Here is a 15,818-nt window from a genome sequence, read left to right on the forward strand (position 1 = left end):
CAGGACCAGAGCCTTCTTGGTAATTTTAAAAGACCACAAAGACCTGGCTGGGTCCACAGCACAGTGGGCTGAGGTGCTCCACCTTTTCAAATGTCAAAATAGTTGCACTCCACATGGCTCTTTTGGCACTTGAAAAGGTGCAGGGGAAATAAGAGTGCCTCAGCCCACCACTCTGTGGCCCCAATCAGCATCAGGCCCTTCTGGAATTGGTAAACAACTTTAAAATTGTTGCAGCATCCCCATAGTGAACATGGGCATGCTGCCACATCTGGTTTGTTTATGAGTTCCATCTCAGTTAAGTTTCTCTTCGTGGAATTGTGGCTCACAACAAATACAATAAGACAATAAATTTACCCTAAAAAACCTGTCCCTCCCACCCCAACCTCAAAACTCCCCAAACCAGCCAACAGAACTAGTACTTCTATTGAAACATCCTTTACCAACAGCTGGACTTGTCCACAGTTTCTTCCCTTTTCCTTTTCAATCCATTTTTCGGAACAAGCGAGGGCATAAACAGCTCCCTTCAAACAATGTCTGCCAATCACCTGCCTGATAAGCTTGGCTGCCTACTTGTTCTCTGCCTTAACAAAACCAGTATGCTCTATTTAGACACTATTGTTCAAGAAAACACAAGGGTCCCATACTACCTGCAGAAGTCTGTCATATGGCTTCAAACCACCCACATCTCCAGGTCCAGCTGGCCGGATATTTTTAACGTGCACGCCTTTTTCCAGCAAGCCGTCTGATACACTGAACCCAAAATCCTCCATATCAGAATCCTTATACAAAATTACCTGTGAAGAAAATACTTTACTCATATCTGTACTACCAAAAAAAAGAGCCAATTTACTCTGTTCTGCCCGGTTTCCCTATTATAGAGTTTGATATAGAATTCTACATCTATTACTTTGGGAGGGTAGATGTGCTGAAACAGTCTATGTGGGCACAATGGTCTCACTGGGCAGCAAGCACATGGCTGGAAAATTCTTTTCTACACACCATGGAATGAAAACTAATTGAATCTGGCTCAGGGAATTTCTTCCTTAAACAAACTGGGAATTTAGCTGAGATACTCAAGAAATTTAAAAAGAATAGTAGCTCAGGCACCTATGCATACCTTCCCGCCCTCATCTGGCCCTATGTCCTGCTTAGGTGCAAAAGACTATATGGAGATTCCTATCTTTAACCACTCCTCGCGGAGCGGAATAAATAAAGTCGTAAGGACCCCGTAGGCGGGCCCTGTCCGGGATGAGGAAGGGTGCTGATAGGCCCCTTCCCCTGGACTGACAAGCGGAGGGCCCAATCGGGAGGCGCAAAGCGCCTCCTGATTGGCCCCTCTGCTTGTCAGTCTACCCCCAAACTGCCAACCTCGCACGCCGCCGAAAAACACTCCCCAGGCCCTGGGAAAGGTGAACCGCGGCTCCGGGAGCCGCGGATCACCTTCCCCGGGGACTGGGGAGCGTTTTCCGACCTTGCATGCCGCCGAAAAATGCTCCCCAGGCCCCGGGGAAGGCGAGCCTCTACATGGGGGGGGGGAGGCAAACCGTCCCCCAGTCCCCTAGGGCCTGCTGTATTTTTTTAACAGCGGCCTCTACTGCTAGTAAAGCTATAAAGCTGTAAAGATGCACCAGTGGTTAAAAGCAGCAGCTTCTAATCTAGCGAGCCAGGTTTGATTCACTGTTCCTCCAATGCTGCCAGCTGGGTCACCTTGGGGTCACCACAGCACTGATAAAGCTGCTCTGGCCAAGCAGTCCCATCAGAAGCTCTCACCCTCACCCACCTCCCAGGGTGTCTGTAGTTGGGAGAGGAATGGAAGGCAATTTGTAAGCCACTTTGAGACTACTTAGGGTAGAGAAAAGCAGCGTATAAGAACCAACTCTTCTTCTACTGGCTGCTCAAGAGAGGAAGCAGGTATTGAATTTGCCCTGTTCTCCAACCAAAACTGGTCAGAATCATCAGTGGGTAATTCCATAGCTGTATCATGGCATTTCCGGAACTACCCACTACCTCTTCCTTTTAATGATTATGTTAGCTAACTTATCAGCCATCTAAGTTGAGAGAAATACCATTTCCTTCTGCAAATGGTAACAACCCCTCTTTTTCAAGGTCACACCCTTGCTCTCACTCCATAATCACCTCCCTGTGCCTTTGCAGCATGTGGCAAAATACTTAACATACAATCCGTACTGTACACCAACACCCCCCCCCCCGGCAATCTCTTTTTCCCTCCATTTTCTGAATAAAGAATGTAGCAAAGTGGAAGTCTGGAACCTTTTTGTCTTTCTGGTCACTTAAACTGATTCTTATGCCTTTGTTGTAGACAAGTAACATTCTTTTACAAAGAGAAAGAATACATTTCTTTAAGAAAAAAAACACTGCCGTGTAACGCAGGAGCCAACAGACAAGACATGGCTGTAAATCAAAACTGTTTTCATTCAAGTGCATGGTCACCATGTCTCAGTTCAAAATATGGTAGAAATGGCTCATGAAAGCCATTGACCACTGCAAAGCCTGTTATGAGAAGATGTAGATAAGCTTGACACCATTTTCTCTCCTCCAATGACATCAAAGACCTTGCCAACAAGGTCATTCACATCTCTAACATTTGTCTGTAGGGCCATTAGAGGAAGCATAGCGGTTTGTTTGTACAGCGTTTATTGCGAAGCTTTTTGTCAAGGGTGTGTGTTTGTGTGTGTGTGTGGGGGGGATATTAACGGCATCTGCACCTTGTGTAACTCCACAGGAGTCGGTGACATTATCTCCTTCATTTCTTGCTTCATTTTCCTCAGGGCTACCGACTTCCTGCCCACATCAGAGGGCAAGGTGTTGCTACGGGTCGTCTGGCTGTAGTGCGGCCTTGAAGTGCTTCTTTCCTGGAAGCTGGCTTGCCTTCCCAGGTGGCTGCGATGCTGTGGGTTGTCGTGGTTCAGACTCATTGTACTCCCTGACATAATTGTTGCCTGCAGCATTAATTAAACAGGATTTTTAAAAATAATGTCAGAGTAGAAGCAGCTGAGGATCATCTGATGACAATAGGCAGCCTCCTCTGTTTGTCATTGTCAAACAGACATTTCAGGGCACAGCAAATGGCAGGAGGATAGATGGCCAATTTCTCGGTGAGTCTTTTGAGAAATCGCTGGACTAAAGGTTATTGGATGACATTTTTAGCCAAATGACAGGGAACTATTAAAAACTACTATATATTCAAAGCAGGGTGGCACAAGACTGAAATTAATCTGCAGAAAAGTTTGCTGACAGTTCAAAATATTTATGTAACAACTTTTAAAGTGATAATGAACACCTTAACTAGCATGGTGAGATTAAAGGTTTTGAAGCCAACAGTGCAACTCATTAAAGGTAGCAGAAACTTTGATCACGGCTGGACAATGTGAAAAAATAAGCAACAGCCTAGGGAACAGCAGTGCCTTACATGGGAAGATGAAAAAAAGAAAACTTGAGTAGAAAAATTAGGCTGCAGAAACAGCATTTGAGCATTCAATACGTCCTGTTTTCTATGTTTTAACATTTACTGCAATGGCAAAACTAAATGTGATGCCATCGCCAAGTTGACCCCCTTCCCCAGGATGCACCTCCATGTTTGTAGTGCTGAACAGTTGTTTAAAAGCATCACAATGTCCAAATTTGGGCAGAGGAGATGAGGGGATCCTGCCTTCAACCTGTGTCAGATTTCTGATCTGAAACTCTGCTGTTCTGCAGAATGAGATCTCCCTTCAGTGTTCTTAAACTACTTTATGGCACAATGTAATGGAGGCATGTCCCTGGGAATAGCGTAATGTCTAATTATGTCCTATGTTTTCTATTGTGAACTGTTCTCAAGGTTACATTCTCTGAAATAAGGAGTCAGGATGTAAGAACAGGAACTCATGTCAGTAATCAATGGGTAATGGAATAGCTCGGAAAGGTTTGTAAAATACAGTGTTTAGACAGCCTGAAATTAGAGTTTTCCTCCTTCTCAAATGTGATTAGCAGGCTTAGAGGAAGAATTGTCCGTATAGGGAAGAACTGTCTCTTTGAAGGAAGATAGCAGAAGCAGGACACTTGAGTCTTGATAAAGGAAGGCATCAGTACTGAAGAATAGGAAAAGCTGTCCCCAAACTTCTTTGGGGATTTAACATGACAAGCATTATACCTCAAATCAGTCACATTAATGACAAAAATGCCAAATACACTTTTGTTTAAGACTTTTATTCGAAGTATCATCTGCATAATCACTACTTGTGCTGGAGAAACCTTTGCTTAAATGGACAGCTGATGGGTATAATCATTTTGCCCCCCCCCCTGCCAAATGGAAGGGAGTGAAAGGGAGCACTGAAATTGCTGCTGACCAATTAAACCCGTCTTTCCTTGTTTTACCAATTAAACCTAGCATTTTGACAGGTCCACCAATCTTTTATTGGTTTTTTTTTTGTGTGTGGGGGTATTTCTAAGATGAATTCAGATTCTGTAATGTAATACCAATAAGGTATTTTGGGGGTATTTTTTCTAGTTTGGGTGAACTGGATGACAATATGAGATTGCTGAACTTGAGTTTGTTCAGAAGTTCAGAACAATGAACTCCCTAGAACAATGAAGCCCGCTTATCACACACAGTAGCCTGAATAGAGAGACAGGATTCTCATTTTTCCACAGATGCTAATTTTCTGCCCTGCTCTATTCAAGCTGATTACATTTGGCATTGTAGCTTCGCATCTTGACTCCTTCAGCACCCCTCCCGCTTTCTGCCAGGGATGTATGTGGCAGTGGTTGCATCCAACTGGTTTTTCCACTGCTTTTTTTAAAAGGGAAGAAAGAGTTCCCTTTGTTCACCTAAAAGGCTATCCTAGGGGCCATAACAGAACATGGCTGAGTGAAAAACTATTAATGCTGTTTCAACTTTACCCTCTAGAGCTGCTGTAGCATTGAGGCCAATAGCCTGAGTTGTGATAAGGGAGGGTATTAATTAAAATCTTTAAAAAATTAAAAAACTGACAAAGGCTCAGTTTAGGTATCACCATTTTTCTGGCCTCAATCCCTAATCTGCATTAGGGAAAGAATGACCCTGGCCTACCTGTTGAGAAGATTACTGTGATAATGCATGGCAAATACTTGGAATACTGGACACAGTATAAAAACAAAGGATGTTAATTTTGCAAGAAGATGAGCATTTGCTACCAATTCTTCAGTTCATTTGGAATTAAAGACAGGCTAGCATTTTGGAATTCTACCCTGATTTCTTTTTCTGAGAACTGATGCATAATTTTATCAGTAATCTTATCTCCTTACTGTTGAGAAATGAAACAAAGCTATTGCTAGTGGGAAAAAGAGAGCTGTGCTTTGAAAGCAGTGCAACAAGGCTGGACTGACTGAAAGACAGATGTTTCAGTATCAGTGTAAGTTGCACAGTGGGTGCCTGATCACACAGGTGCTGACAAGACAGTGAAGTGCAATTATACTAGTAACTACTCGATTAATGTGCTTCATTTAAAGAGCTTTAGGCCTTCCTTCAGACTCAGAAGTAGCAACTTACTGAAATGTTCATTCTTGTTTATCTATTTCCATACCCATTTGCTGTGCGCTCAGCAAGGACATCTGTAAGAGAAGCTTGAAGTACCATGCCTTTGACAAAAGTCAATCACCAACACAATATCTTTGCTTAAGTTCCTCTGGATTGCAATTAAACATACATCAGATCAACAAGAAAGTAAACATACATGCAAGACAGAAGCCATAAATCTGAGGCTATGCAAACAACTGGAACTGCATGAGTCTTACCTAGTTATGCCATTCACATTCCTTGTGGCTGCTCAGGGATTTGGATGTGACATAAAAATGAAATGAGACTCTGCCAGTATTGCAACACAGGGAATTTTGAAGAACATAAAAGATAGTTCTTGAGGACTCACCCTTTCAAGCCTTAATATTGCTTAATACTATATATTTGCTATGATCAAGGAGCATACAAGCAACTGAAACAGATGGATGTCTCATTGGTGTTTTGTTTTGTTGTTTTTTTTAAAAAAGAAAATCTGGATGAAGTTCATGCAGCATTTATAAACTAACATCAGGTTGCTTTCAAAATGGGAAAAATAGTTGTCTGCCACTGCCAGTTATTTTGGTTCATCAGGTGAGTTTAAGTTTGAAAATATTTAGCATTTGTTGTTCTTTTATGTCCTCCTCAATTCAGATTCAGTTCTGTTGCAAGGGACTCATGCCAAGAAAATCCTTGTTATAAGCAGCTGGGTAGAGTATGGCAGATGCTGCTCTGAGGGCAAAATAAGCTTGCAAACAGGTGCAGCCAGCAGTAACACAGGAGAAGCTCTGGTGCACACACAGTGGTATCATTTCAACAGCAGTTCCATGAAAGAAAAGAGCTTGATTAGGAGGGGAATGTGAATTAGGGAAGGCAGCTGCACAAGCCAAAAATATAAACATAAAGGGTAGGTACCAAGAGAGTCATGGTTCTCAAACACAGACGCCTGTCAGCCTTGTCCTGTGGAAAGGGGGGGGGGGTTAAAGCTTTAAAATGAATTTGTGTGATTAATGCAAACTTAGAAAAAAAAGAGGAGAAAAGAAGAGGAAAAATGTGTGTTAATTGGAAAAGAAATTGGAATAGTGTGACGGGATTAAGGTTGCTTCTACCTCTAATTCCCTCAGAATTCCTGACTGTCCACAGGTCTCCAAGTCCTCCAGTGCTTGAGACCAGAAATTTTCCTCCTGTTCAGTCTCAGGGGCACCTGCAAAGCTGGATTCATAGAGAAAGGTTTGCTTATCATGGCAGCGAAGTTCACAGGAATGGCTTATCACACACAGTATTCATGATATAATTGCCAAGGGATGCAAGAAGGGGAGCGAGTCATGGAAATCTATGGATCGTGGACCCTGGAGAACAATTGCTGGCCCACAAGGGAGTGGATTAATGAACAGAAGATGTTACAAGGGGCATGTCAATGAACTTCAAGCAAACTTCATGCTGAAACCACTGAAAGGCCCTGGAAGACATATTCAGGGCTAAAAGTTTTCCCACAGAGCAAGCGGAGAAACAGCTTGAGCCTTTAATTGCGTCAGGTAAAAAATACAAAAGGACTGTAAACTTCCCTGCAAAGAGAAATTCATCCTTATTGACTCTCCAAAAACAAACAAAAAAAGCAGTTATGGTCCTCTCACCCAATCCCTTTATCACAGCCATCTTGCTGCTTCCCAATGGATATGATTTGTGCAGTGTAAAAGGCATGTAAATTCAATCAGAATAAATCTCCCAACATCTCCAGGCTCTACAACTATTCATCCAAACTGATCATTTGCATTCATCAATGCTTCCAAGATCCCATAATGTAGATCAGTAAATGACTAGTGGTTGAAACAGGATTAGAAGGGGAATAGCATATCTTCCCAATTGCATTTAGGCTAATGCCCAATATTACCATCCCCAAAGGATCACTAGAAAAGAGTTCAGTAGCACTTTTAAAGAGTAACAAAATTTTTGTGATAGGGTATGAGCTTTCAGGAGTCATGGCTCATTTCTTCTGCTATAGCTACAATGTGAGCTCATTTGTCCTTGTATCTAGGAAAGTGGCATGATTTCAGATGCCAAATGACATTAGCAGGCAAATGTCAATAACAGGGTTTGGTTGGATTAGTTGTGATATGCAGAGGGGTAGTAAGCATGGAGATCAGCATTGATAATGAGACAAGAAACCTAGATCTTGATTCAGTCCTTGTGGGTGTATTGTCTTAAGCTTTGTTTTCAGTTGCAATTCAACAGTCTCTCTTTCTAATTTCCCTTTGAAATTATTTTGTAAGAGAACTGCTACTTTTAGATCAGCAACTGAATGTCCTGAAAGGTGAAAATATCCCCCACTGTTTTTTGAATGTTGTGGTTTCTGATGCCAGACTTGTGCCCATTAATTCTTTGTCAAAGGGACTGGCCTGTTTGTCCAATGCAGAGGGTGGAACGGCACTCCTGGCATGTGATAGCATAAATCACATTAGAGGATGAGCAGGAATTTGAACCTGAGATGGTATGGCTGATGTTGCTGGATCCACTGGTGGTGTTACTATTATCTATTTTAGAGCACTATCAGTAGACCGAACAACATCAAAAACCAGTGGGAATTTCAAAAAGAGATTAGAAAGAAAATGCTGAATTGTAACTAATGCATTCACCAGGACTGAATCAAGGCCTAGGTTTCCTGTCCCATTCATTTCCACTGCTGATTGCTGATTTCTCCATGCCGACTACCCCTCTGCATATCACACCTAATCCAACTATGCTTGCTATTGCTGCTAATGTCATGTGGCATCTGAAATCACTCCACTTTCCAATATACAGGGGGGGATTGACTCACATTCTAGGAGCCTTTCCACACCCACAGAATTACAAGGATTCCACACAAAAATCTTGCAATTCTGGCATAGTGCTGAATGTGCTCCCTATTTTCTGTTCAGTTTGGGAATGCTGCTGAAACTGGTTCCCCTCCCCCAGTACCATGGGAGGGAATTCACTGTAGCCTAAAGTGGAAGCTTCCTCCATGATTCCCCACCTCAAATGATGACATTTCAGAGCTGGCCATTGCTATGTGTCTCCTCCACCCACCTTCTCCCTCCTACTGTATTTTTTCTTTTGATCATGATCACATTACAATGCGATTCTGCAGTAGCACAAGCACCATACACACCGCCTTCCTCATCTCCCCCGCCAGCAGGATTGAATGTTCAATGGGGCACCTTTCCCATGGGAGCGGAAAGAAGGGAGGGGGGAAGAAGGGAGGGGGGAGGGAGGATGGCGATGAGAATAAGATGTAAGAACAAGTGGGAGTGTAAAATGGAGGGGCCTTTCCTTGTTTTATTGCATTAGGATACAATTGAGTTATTGCACATGCTCATTTCCAAAAAAAAAAGGGAAGGGAAGGGAAGGGAAGGGAAGGGAAGGGAAGGGAAGGGAAGGGAAGGGAAGGGAAGGGAAGGGAAGGGAAGGGAAGGGAAGGGAAGGGAAGGGAAGGGAAGGGAAGGGAAGGCAGGACCACCAATTCTCCTGATGGAAGTGTAAAATGCAGTTAGCGAATGGACTCCTGGACGATGTCACAGAAAACCACAAATATAGAATGCCAGGCACAAATTCAGGGTCTGCATACAGAATTCAATGTGGTGACAATGCGCTGGCAATTAACAACTTTGAGAAAGATCTAGCTGTGTAAGAAGAAGGAAGCAGTGACTTACAAAAGCTCATGCCCTACCACAAATTTTGTTACTCTTTAAGATGCTACTGAACTCTTACTCTTTTCTAGTGTTCCTTTGAAGACGGTAATATTGGGAACTAGCCTGAAATGTATGTTCCAGCATGTTGAACTATCACCAAAACTGCATGCAAAGGGAGGGAACATAGGAAAAATGACTTCCAGAGAAGTGTAGCACTGGTCTTTGAAACAGTGATGTTGCTTACTTGTTTCACAGTGTGTTTATTTCAAAAGCTACTGGGCATCATAAGGCCCAGCCATATGGTAGAAGCGATCATACTATATAAGTACTAAGAAGCAACTCTAGCTACTGCACAGGTCCAACAGGTATAGAAATATATTATTTAATAGGAGATTTGAAAATGAATCCTCCTATAACATCTGATGGGAAGAGATACGAGTGAGGAAGAAGTGTCAATTTTGGCTTAATTTTTATACTAACATCAAGAAACAATGATCTGTCCTCCAATGGACAAAAATTCACCACAGACAAAAGTCTCGCTTTCAGCATCATAACCTTTTATGAATGTCACTAACCTAACCTAATAAATGTCATGCAGCATGAAATGTAAATATGAAATATCTCCAAAGTTAGAAGACAAGTTGCCAGTCGGCATTTTGATCCCATGTGGTGAACAGTTAACAAATAACGCTGCTGCCATTGCAAATAGGTATTTGGTATAGAACTTACCTGCTTGTTCCTGTTTTGTCCCATTCATCATCACTTAGCCCTGTATCATGGAAGGGGTTTGTCCTGAGTCTATTTGGAGGAGACAAACTACCCCTTTGTTTTGGACTTCTCCATTCAAAGGTATTGAAGTTGTATCCCGAAGCCTGATAACTGGAACCTAAAACATTAATTGTATATTTGTCAATGCTACTGTTGTTGTTTTTTTTTAAATCTATGTTGTGCTTCTGATGTGCTTTACTCCTTCTCTTTGTTTGTCCAAGAACTATGTTAAACTATAATTCCCATTTTACAGATATCTTTAAAGCTGTGAGAATTGCCCAAAGCTATTAAAAAGTCTGTGCTACAATTTGACTCTGAAGCAATTATTTGAACCTGAAGTACAGTCTTACCACATTGTCACTGAGTCTCAAAAGTACAGTTCATTTTTCATACCCAAGTGGTGAAAATTCTCATTGGCACCTGGCATACTTGATCAGGCACTTAATGTTCTTTGTTGAACTTTCAATTAATTGTAAAAGCAATTAGATTCATTATAATTAGTTAATTTTTTCAAGTATCATCTGTGTTCTGCTCCATACCCATTCCACTTGCTGTCCTGGACATTTTCACTTCTATCTTACAGATTTGGGATGCTGCAAAGCTGAAATTTAAACAATCTCTCACTGATCAGCTCACAGAATTCAAACTTGAACATGCCCAAGCAAAAAGCAGGGGCACCACAAAAACAGCAAAGATACTGAGATAATGCATGTAACAAGGCAAACCATATCTTCCATGGGAAGGTGAAATTCCCAGGTTCACAGTTCATCTGACCTTGGGAAAATTTCTTCCTCCAATAAAATACAGTCAAGACAGTGGCTGAATGTGAGCAGATCCTCTCTGTCAACAGTCCAAGAATAACCCTCTTCTAAGCCCAGCGACATCAATGGCCACATAAGGATGTAATTCTGCTTAAGGAAATGTAACTGCATTCATTGCCACTTGGAGTGTCCCTGTGCTAAAAGGCAGAACAGTTGAAGAAGAACGGGCCACAACTAAAACCCTGTGAACCACACTACATTTTGTCATGGGGGAATCAAAGATTATTCTGCCAAATTTTTATGTAGGTAAAAGTAGCCATAGGGCTAGGAAAATTTGTTCAGGGAAGTAGCATGAATTCTGTTTCTGCACGTCATTTTCTTGTCTTAAAACTTTATTCTCTCTCAAGCTGTTACTGATGTGAGCGGGGAAAATACCAGCATAACACCAGTATCTGTAGTTTTTTTCTTCAAAGAACTCATAACTACCTGGTACTTGTCTGTGCCTGTGTGTTCATGTGCAATTAATTACAGAAAATGGTGTGGTGATTAACAGATCAGATTCAAGGGTTTTTTTTTTTTGTTGTTGTTCTCTAGGCAAATAACTTTGGCCAGTCCCTGCACTGTGTGGAAGCCAGCCCCGCTCAGACCACCCTTCACTGGATCAAGGGCTTGCCGTCTCATCATTGCCACTGACTTGGAAATGGGGGACTGTCTTACCAACGGACTGAGCGCCTTGTGTGGTGTGGTGCAGCTGTGTCCAGGGCTTATTGCAATGCTATGCCTTCATGACTTGGTGATGGAGGAAGGTCTTGCTTGCCACCCAAGAGTCTTGGTGTGTGCCACTTAACAAAACTGACCTTGCAGTACTGCAGGAGAAATGACTTGGTGCCCCTCTAGGTCTGGGAGACACTGGTACCTAGTTGGTTATCTAGGTCAGCAGAGTGGATAGGCTGGCAATGAGGGTTAAAATGTTAAATTGCTGTGATAATGCTGCTCCCTGACACCCTTTTTAGCCCTGCAGACTTTAAAAAAACATTCTAAGTTGAGTGTTATAGTGTTAAACCAATACAGCACTCCTGTGCTATAGCAGTACCATTGAGATGCCTTGATTCCATTTAGTCAATGGTGCCAGTATAGCACTGAATTGCTATATTGGTTTAGTGCTCAACTTGGAACGTTAAAAAAAAAACCCTCCACGGAAAATCACACAGCAAAAAAGGGCAGGGTGGTGGTGGAAATTGAATCAATAACAAATAATATCAGGTTTAGAATGGTAATGTGAATATCAAAGTATACTGCCACTAGTAATGGGTGGCTGAACATTTCTTAATATATTATAGGTTAAACTTATTTTGATTTTAGAAAAATATTCACAGTTCAACATTAGTTTTTCAGATATGTGAACAAAAGAGCCGACAGCGAGCTATGTGTGACTGAGATGCAAACGAACTAAATGAGAGCTTAGACCTGCCTTCTCCAGTCCCTTCAAATTTAAACTTAACCCACCAACATTTGTAGAATACAATTTTCAATCTACAAAAGTGGTTTAAGAAGTAAGATTCAACAAATCTAGTAACAATAAAATCCCTTTTCTTATTTAAATACTCAGTGATTCATCCTGAAACAGCACATCTAGCAAAAAGAGCCAGAGTAATTGTCCTATTATAACATTATTTAAGAAACAAACCTGCTATCAATGTTGGTATCATTTCTTAAATTGATAGGGACTGAATGAAAATTGTGAAAGAACAAATTAGAATTGTTCCTGTGAGCAAATACATAATACATTATATGTCATCACTGAAAATGGTGAGTGCTTATCTACCTTCATCTCAATAATTAGCTTTCATTTTCTTATACAGAGAAAAATATTATCTACCATTTTCTTATATAAATTTGCTATTGTATAAGTTTACCATGGGAAGAAGTTCTTTATTACTGACTTGATCTACTGCCAATTGTTTATATTGGGTGATTCCATACTACTTTTATGATACAGAACAACAGCAAAACGTATCTCTCTACATTGTTCTTAGTTGTGTAGACCAGAATCAGGTCTCTATTTGGTTGACTTCCCGCAAACACTAAAAAGCTCTAATGTACTGATAGCGTTGAGTTGTCCTCTTTTTGTATATTTTCTAGTGTTATTCTTTGTGAGTTGGATTGATCACAGCTGAAAGTTTTATAAAAAGGCATCAAGTGTATATGTAGTGAAAACTTTGCCTCAATATACATAATTTGCACTTATCTATCCTAAAACTCATTTGTCGTTTTATTGACCTGGTTTTGACTATTTTATCTGGGCCTCTTTACATAAAGCTATACATGATTTCAAGATCATTTGGTGAAACAGATAGTGCTGTAATTATTCCCATGAACATGTGGCTGGAAAACATCCTCTTCTGATCAGGAAAGTTATGGCTGGGATATCAACAGCTGAGTTCTCAGTATCTTCAGATAGTCAGAAAGGACCTAAATGGATTGCAATAGCTTTTACAAAGAAGAAAGTAAGCGTGTAACCAGGCCCTAAAGCATAGTACAAAGCCTAAGAAAGACAATATTTTCCACTAAAACTCTATAATCTATTTAAATGTTGTAATGAAAACCAATAGCTTCATACCTTAATCTAGCAGAAGCAAAATGTCTTTGTTCTTTTTCAAATCCCATGTGGAATTCTAAAAATCTACACCTCTACAGCTCAAATTTACACTGAGATTGAAAGATAAATGCTAACACAATGATTAAATACTAAAAAGATCTATAGGCATAAAATAAATTATATAATCTTATTTCAAAAACTTTCCTGAAGCCAGTTATTATTCTGAAAGCCCTCTGACATCTTAATGTCAGGAGAGAAGGAGAAACAAAAAAGGCGACAAATCGCTGAATAATCTTTTTGTGCTCCCCTTTGATGGTATATGATAAATCTTGACTACAGTCAACTTAAAAATCACAATGCATGAGCCTCAGATGTTCACATTAATGAACACCTTCAATGTGTTCTGCATCTTTTATTAATCTAAGCTTGAAGGATAAACCTATTTAGCTGCGGATGAGCTATGGAATGGCCATTCAGACATCAGTAAAACCTGCAGAAGGCTGTTAGGTGGATTGATATATGTTTTATAACCTGTCACAGTATCATGAAAGAGTAAAACCAAGGTTAGGTAAAAGCAAGAGATAACACAATGTGCTAAGGTGTGCAGTCTTAATGAGGCACAAACATCCAGCAAACTATAAAGCCAAAAGGTGAGTCTACTTTTTAAGTAGGGCAAAGTCACCTTAAAATTCTTGCCACTGCAAGAAGTAAATTTGCTGAAATTCATAACCCACCTTGGCTTCCGTAGCTATTGTCTATACCAGAGCCGTCCCATGACTCTACAGCACTGTCCACACTTGGGACAGTGGAGGAGTATATTTCTGAAAGTTTGCCAGGTTTTTGTGTGGTCGCTGCATCTTCTTCCATATCACTTGATTCATTTAGGTGACCAGAGGCAGGGAACTTCTTTGGGCTTGTTGCTGGCAGGAATTAAGGACATGAAGAATGATAAGAAGTCTGCCATTTGTGACAGGGCATTTTGCCAATAAGAAGTCTATATACAGATAATTATTTCTATGATGAAATCTAAGTGTTTTTTCTTTTACTACTACCATGGCAATAGAACAAAGTGTGAGTCCAGTGGCACCTATAAATTCAACAAAATTGAATTCTGGGAATAAGCTTTACTGTGCATCCACACTTCATCAGACATTACTGCATACCAGTCAATAAACTGATACTAGATCAAGCACAACAATCACACCAAAACAAGCACATGTGTATTGCAACCATAATGGTTAACCTTGTGGAGTCTAGATTCAAGTGGGTAGCCATGTTGGTCTGAAGTAGCACAATAAAAATAGAGTCCAATAGCACCTTTAAGACCAACAAAGATTTATTCAAGGCATTTCGAGTGCATGCACTCTTCCATAATTTGCTTTTGCCTTATAATTTGTTATGATGTTTGTTCATTTAGTATGAGGAAGAGTGCATGCACTCGAAAGCTCATGCTTGTGGAGTCTAGTTTGATCATGGCTTTACCATGGCTGAACACAGACTCTCTGTGCCACAGGGTCTACAATAGTACCTCTTCAGAAAAACAATTGCCTATAGAAGCCACAAATTATTCCCTGTAAAGTAATAAAGTAATGAATACATAGTTTGGATAACATGATGAGTTATTTAAGTAATATCAGCCTTACAAAATACATGTACTTGTTTAAATATAGCAGGTGTACATGCAGCATCAGAACATGCAATTAGGTGGCACCTCCAAAAGCTCAATTTAGATCAATTTATTTCCCCAACAATTAACAGTAACATTGGGAGAGTCATAGGCGGGCGTCTGGGGGGACCAGCAGGTGTTCTGAGTCGGTCGGCCTCAAGCGAATGCCTGGTGGAAGAGCTCCCTCTTGCAGGCCCTACTGTTTTACCCCCCAGAAAGCTGGGTACTCATTTTACTGACCTCGGAAAGATGGAAGGCTGAGTCAACCTTGAGCCAGTTGCTGGGATTAAACTCCCAGCCTCATGGTCAAAGCTTCAGACAGCATGTCAGCTGCCTTACCACCGTGCACCACAAGAGGCTCTACCCAATGTAATTTAAACTGTTAGGCTTTAAAAAGTGTAATTCTGCTTCTGATTGAGTGAGAACTTCTGTCCTCACTGGATGTGGAAAATAACTGTATTTCTCGCTCTTGGTCATATATCTTAAAATACCAAGATTCTTTGCAGCTTAAAAAACAAACAAACTAGGCCAAACATGCTGTTTTAGGCACCTTAATTAAAAAAAAATATTTGTAAGGACAAACAGAAAATGATTATCCTTCTTGAATCATGACACTTAAAAATGATCACACTAGGCCAAGCAACTAGAACTACTTCATAAATTTCAGTACATAATACAGCTGTTAAAATCTTAAAATGGGATTTGCATAATTGCTGCCTTTTCTGTTGGTTATAACAACTCTGGCTTCTAACCAGAAAGCTCCCTTTCACCTATATGTATGCTTTACAGGCATAATGTCCATTATGGTGTGTATGTGTATATATATGAA

General features: G+C 40.7%; 1 protein-coding gene across 16 annotated transcripts in view; it reads right to left on the minus strand.

The window, feature by feature from the left end:
• The window catches only part of GRIP1 (glutamate receptor interacting protein 1), a 380,704-nt gene that overhangs the window by 1,993 nt on the left and 362,893 nt on the right, over window positions 1-15,818 (minus strand). For 14 of the 16 annotated variants that reach the window (XM_077338732.1, XM_077338736.1, XM_077338735.1 and 11 more), the window contains 5 exons: window positions 14,058-14,243; window positions 9,925-10,081; window positions 6,640-6,742; window positions 2,727-2,960; window positions 648-794 (listed from right to left, as the gene is read on the minus strand). In XM_077338732.1, coding sequence (XP_077194847.1) covers window positions 648-794; window positions 2,727-2,960; window positions 6,640-6,742; window positions 9,925-10,081; window positions 14,058-14,243 — 827 coding nt within the window. Of the gene's footprint in view, window positions 1-647; window positions 795-2,726; window positions 2,961-6,445; window positions 6,491-6,639; window positions 6,743-9,924; window positions 10,082-14,057; window positions 14,244-15,818 lie in introns of all 16 variants that reach the window. The other 2 variants (XM_077338742.1, XM_077338741.1) reach the window with 2 other exon arrangements.

Source organism: Paroedura picta, chromosome 5 (genome assembly GCF_049243985.1).
Source record: "Paroedura picta isolate Pp20150507F chromosome 5, Ppicta_v3.0, whole genome shotgun sequence".
Taxonomy (NCBI): domain Eukaryota; kingdom Metazoa; phylum Chordata; class Lepidosauria; order Squamata; family Gekkonidae; genus Paroedura; species Paroedura picta.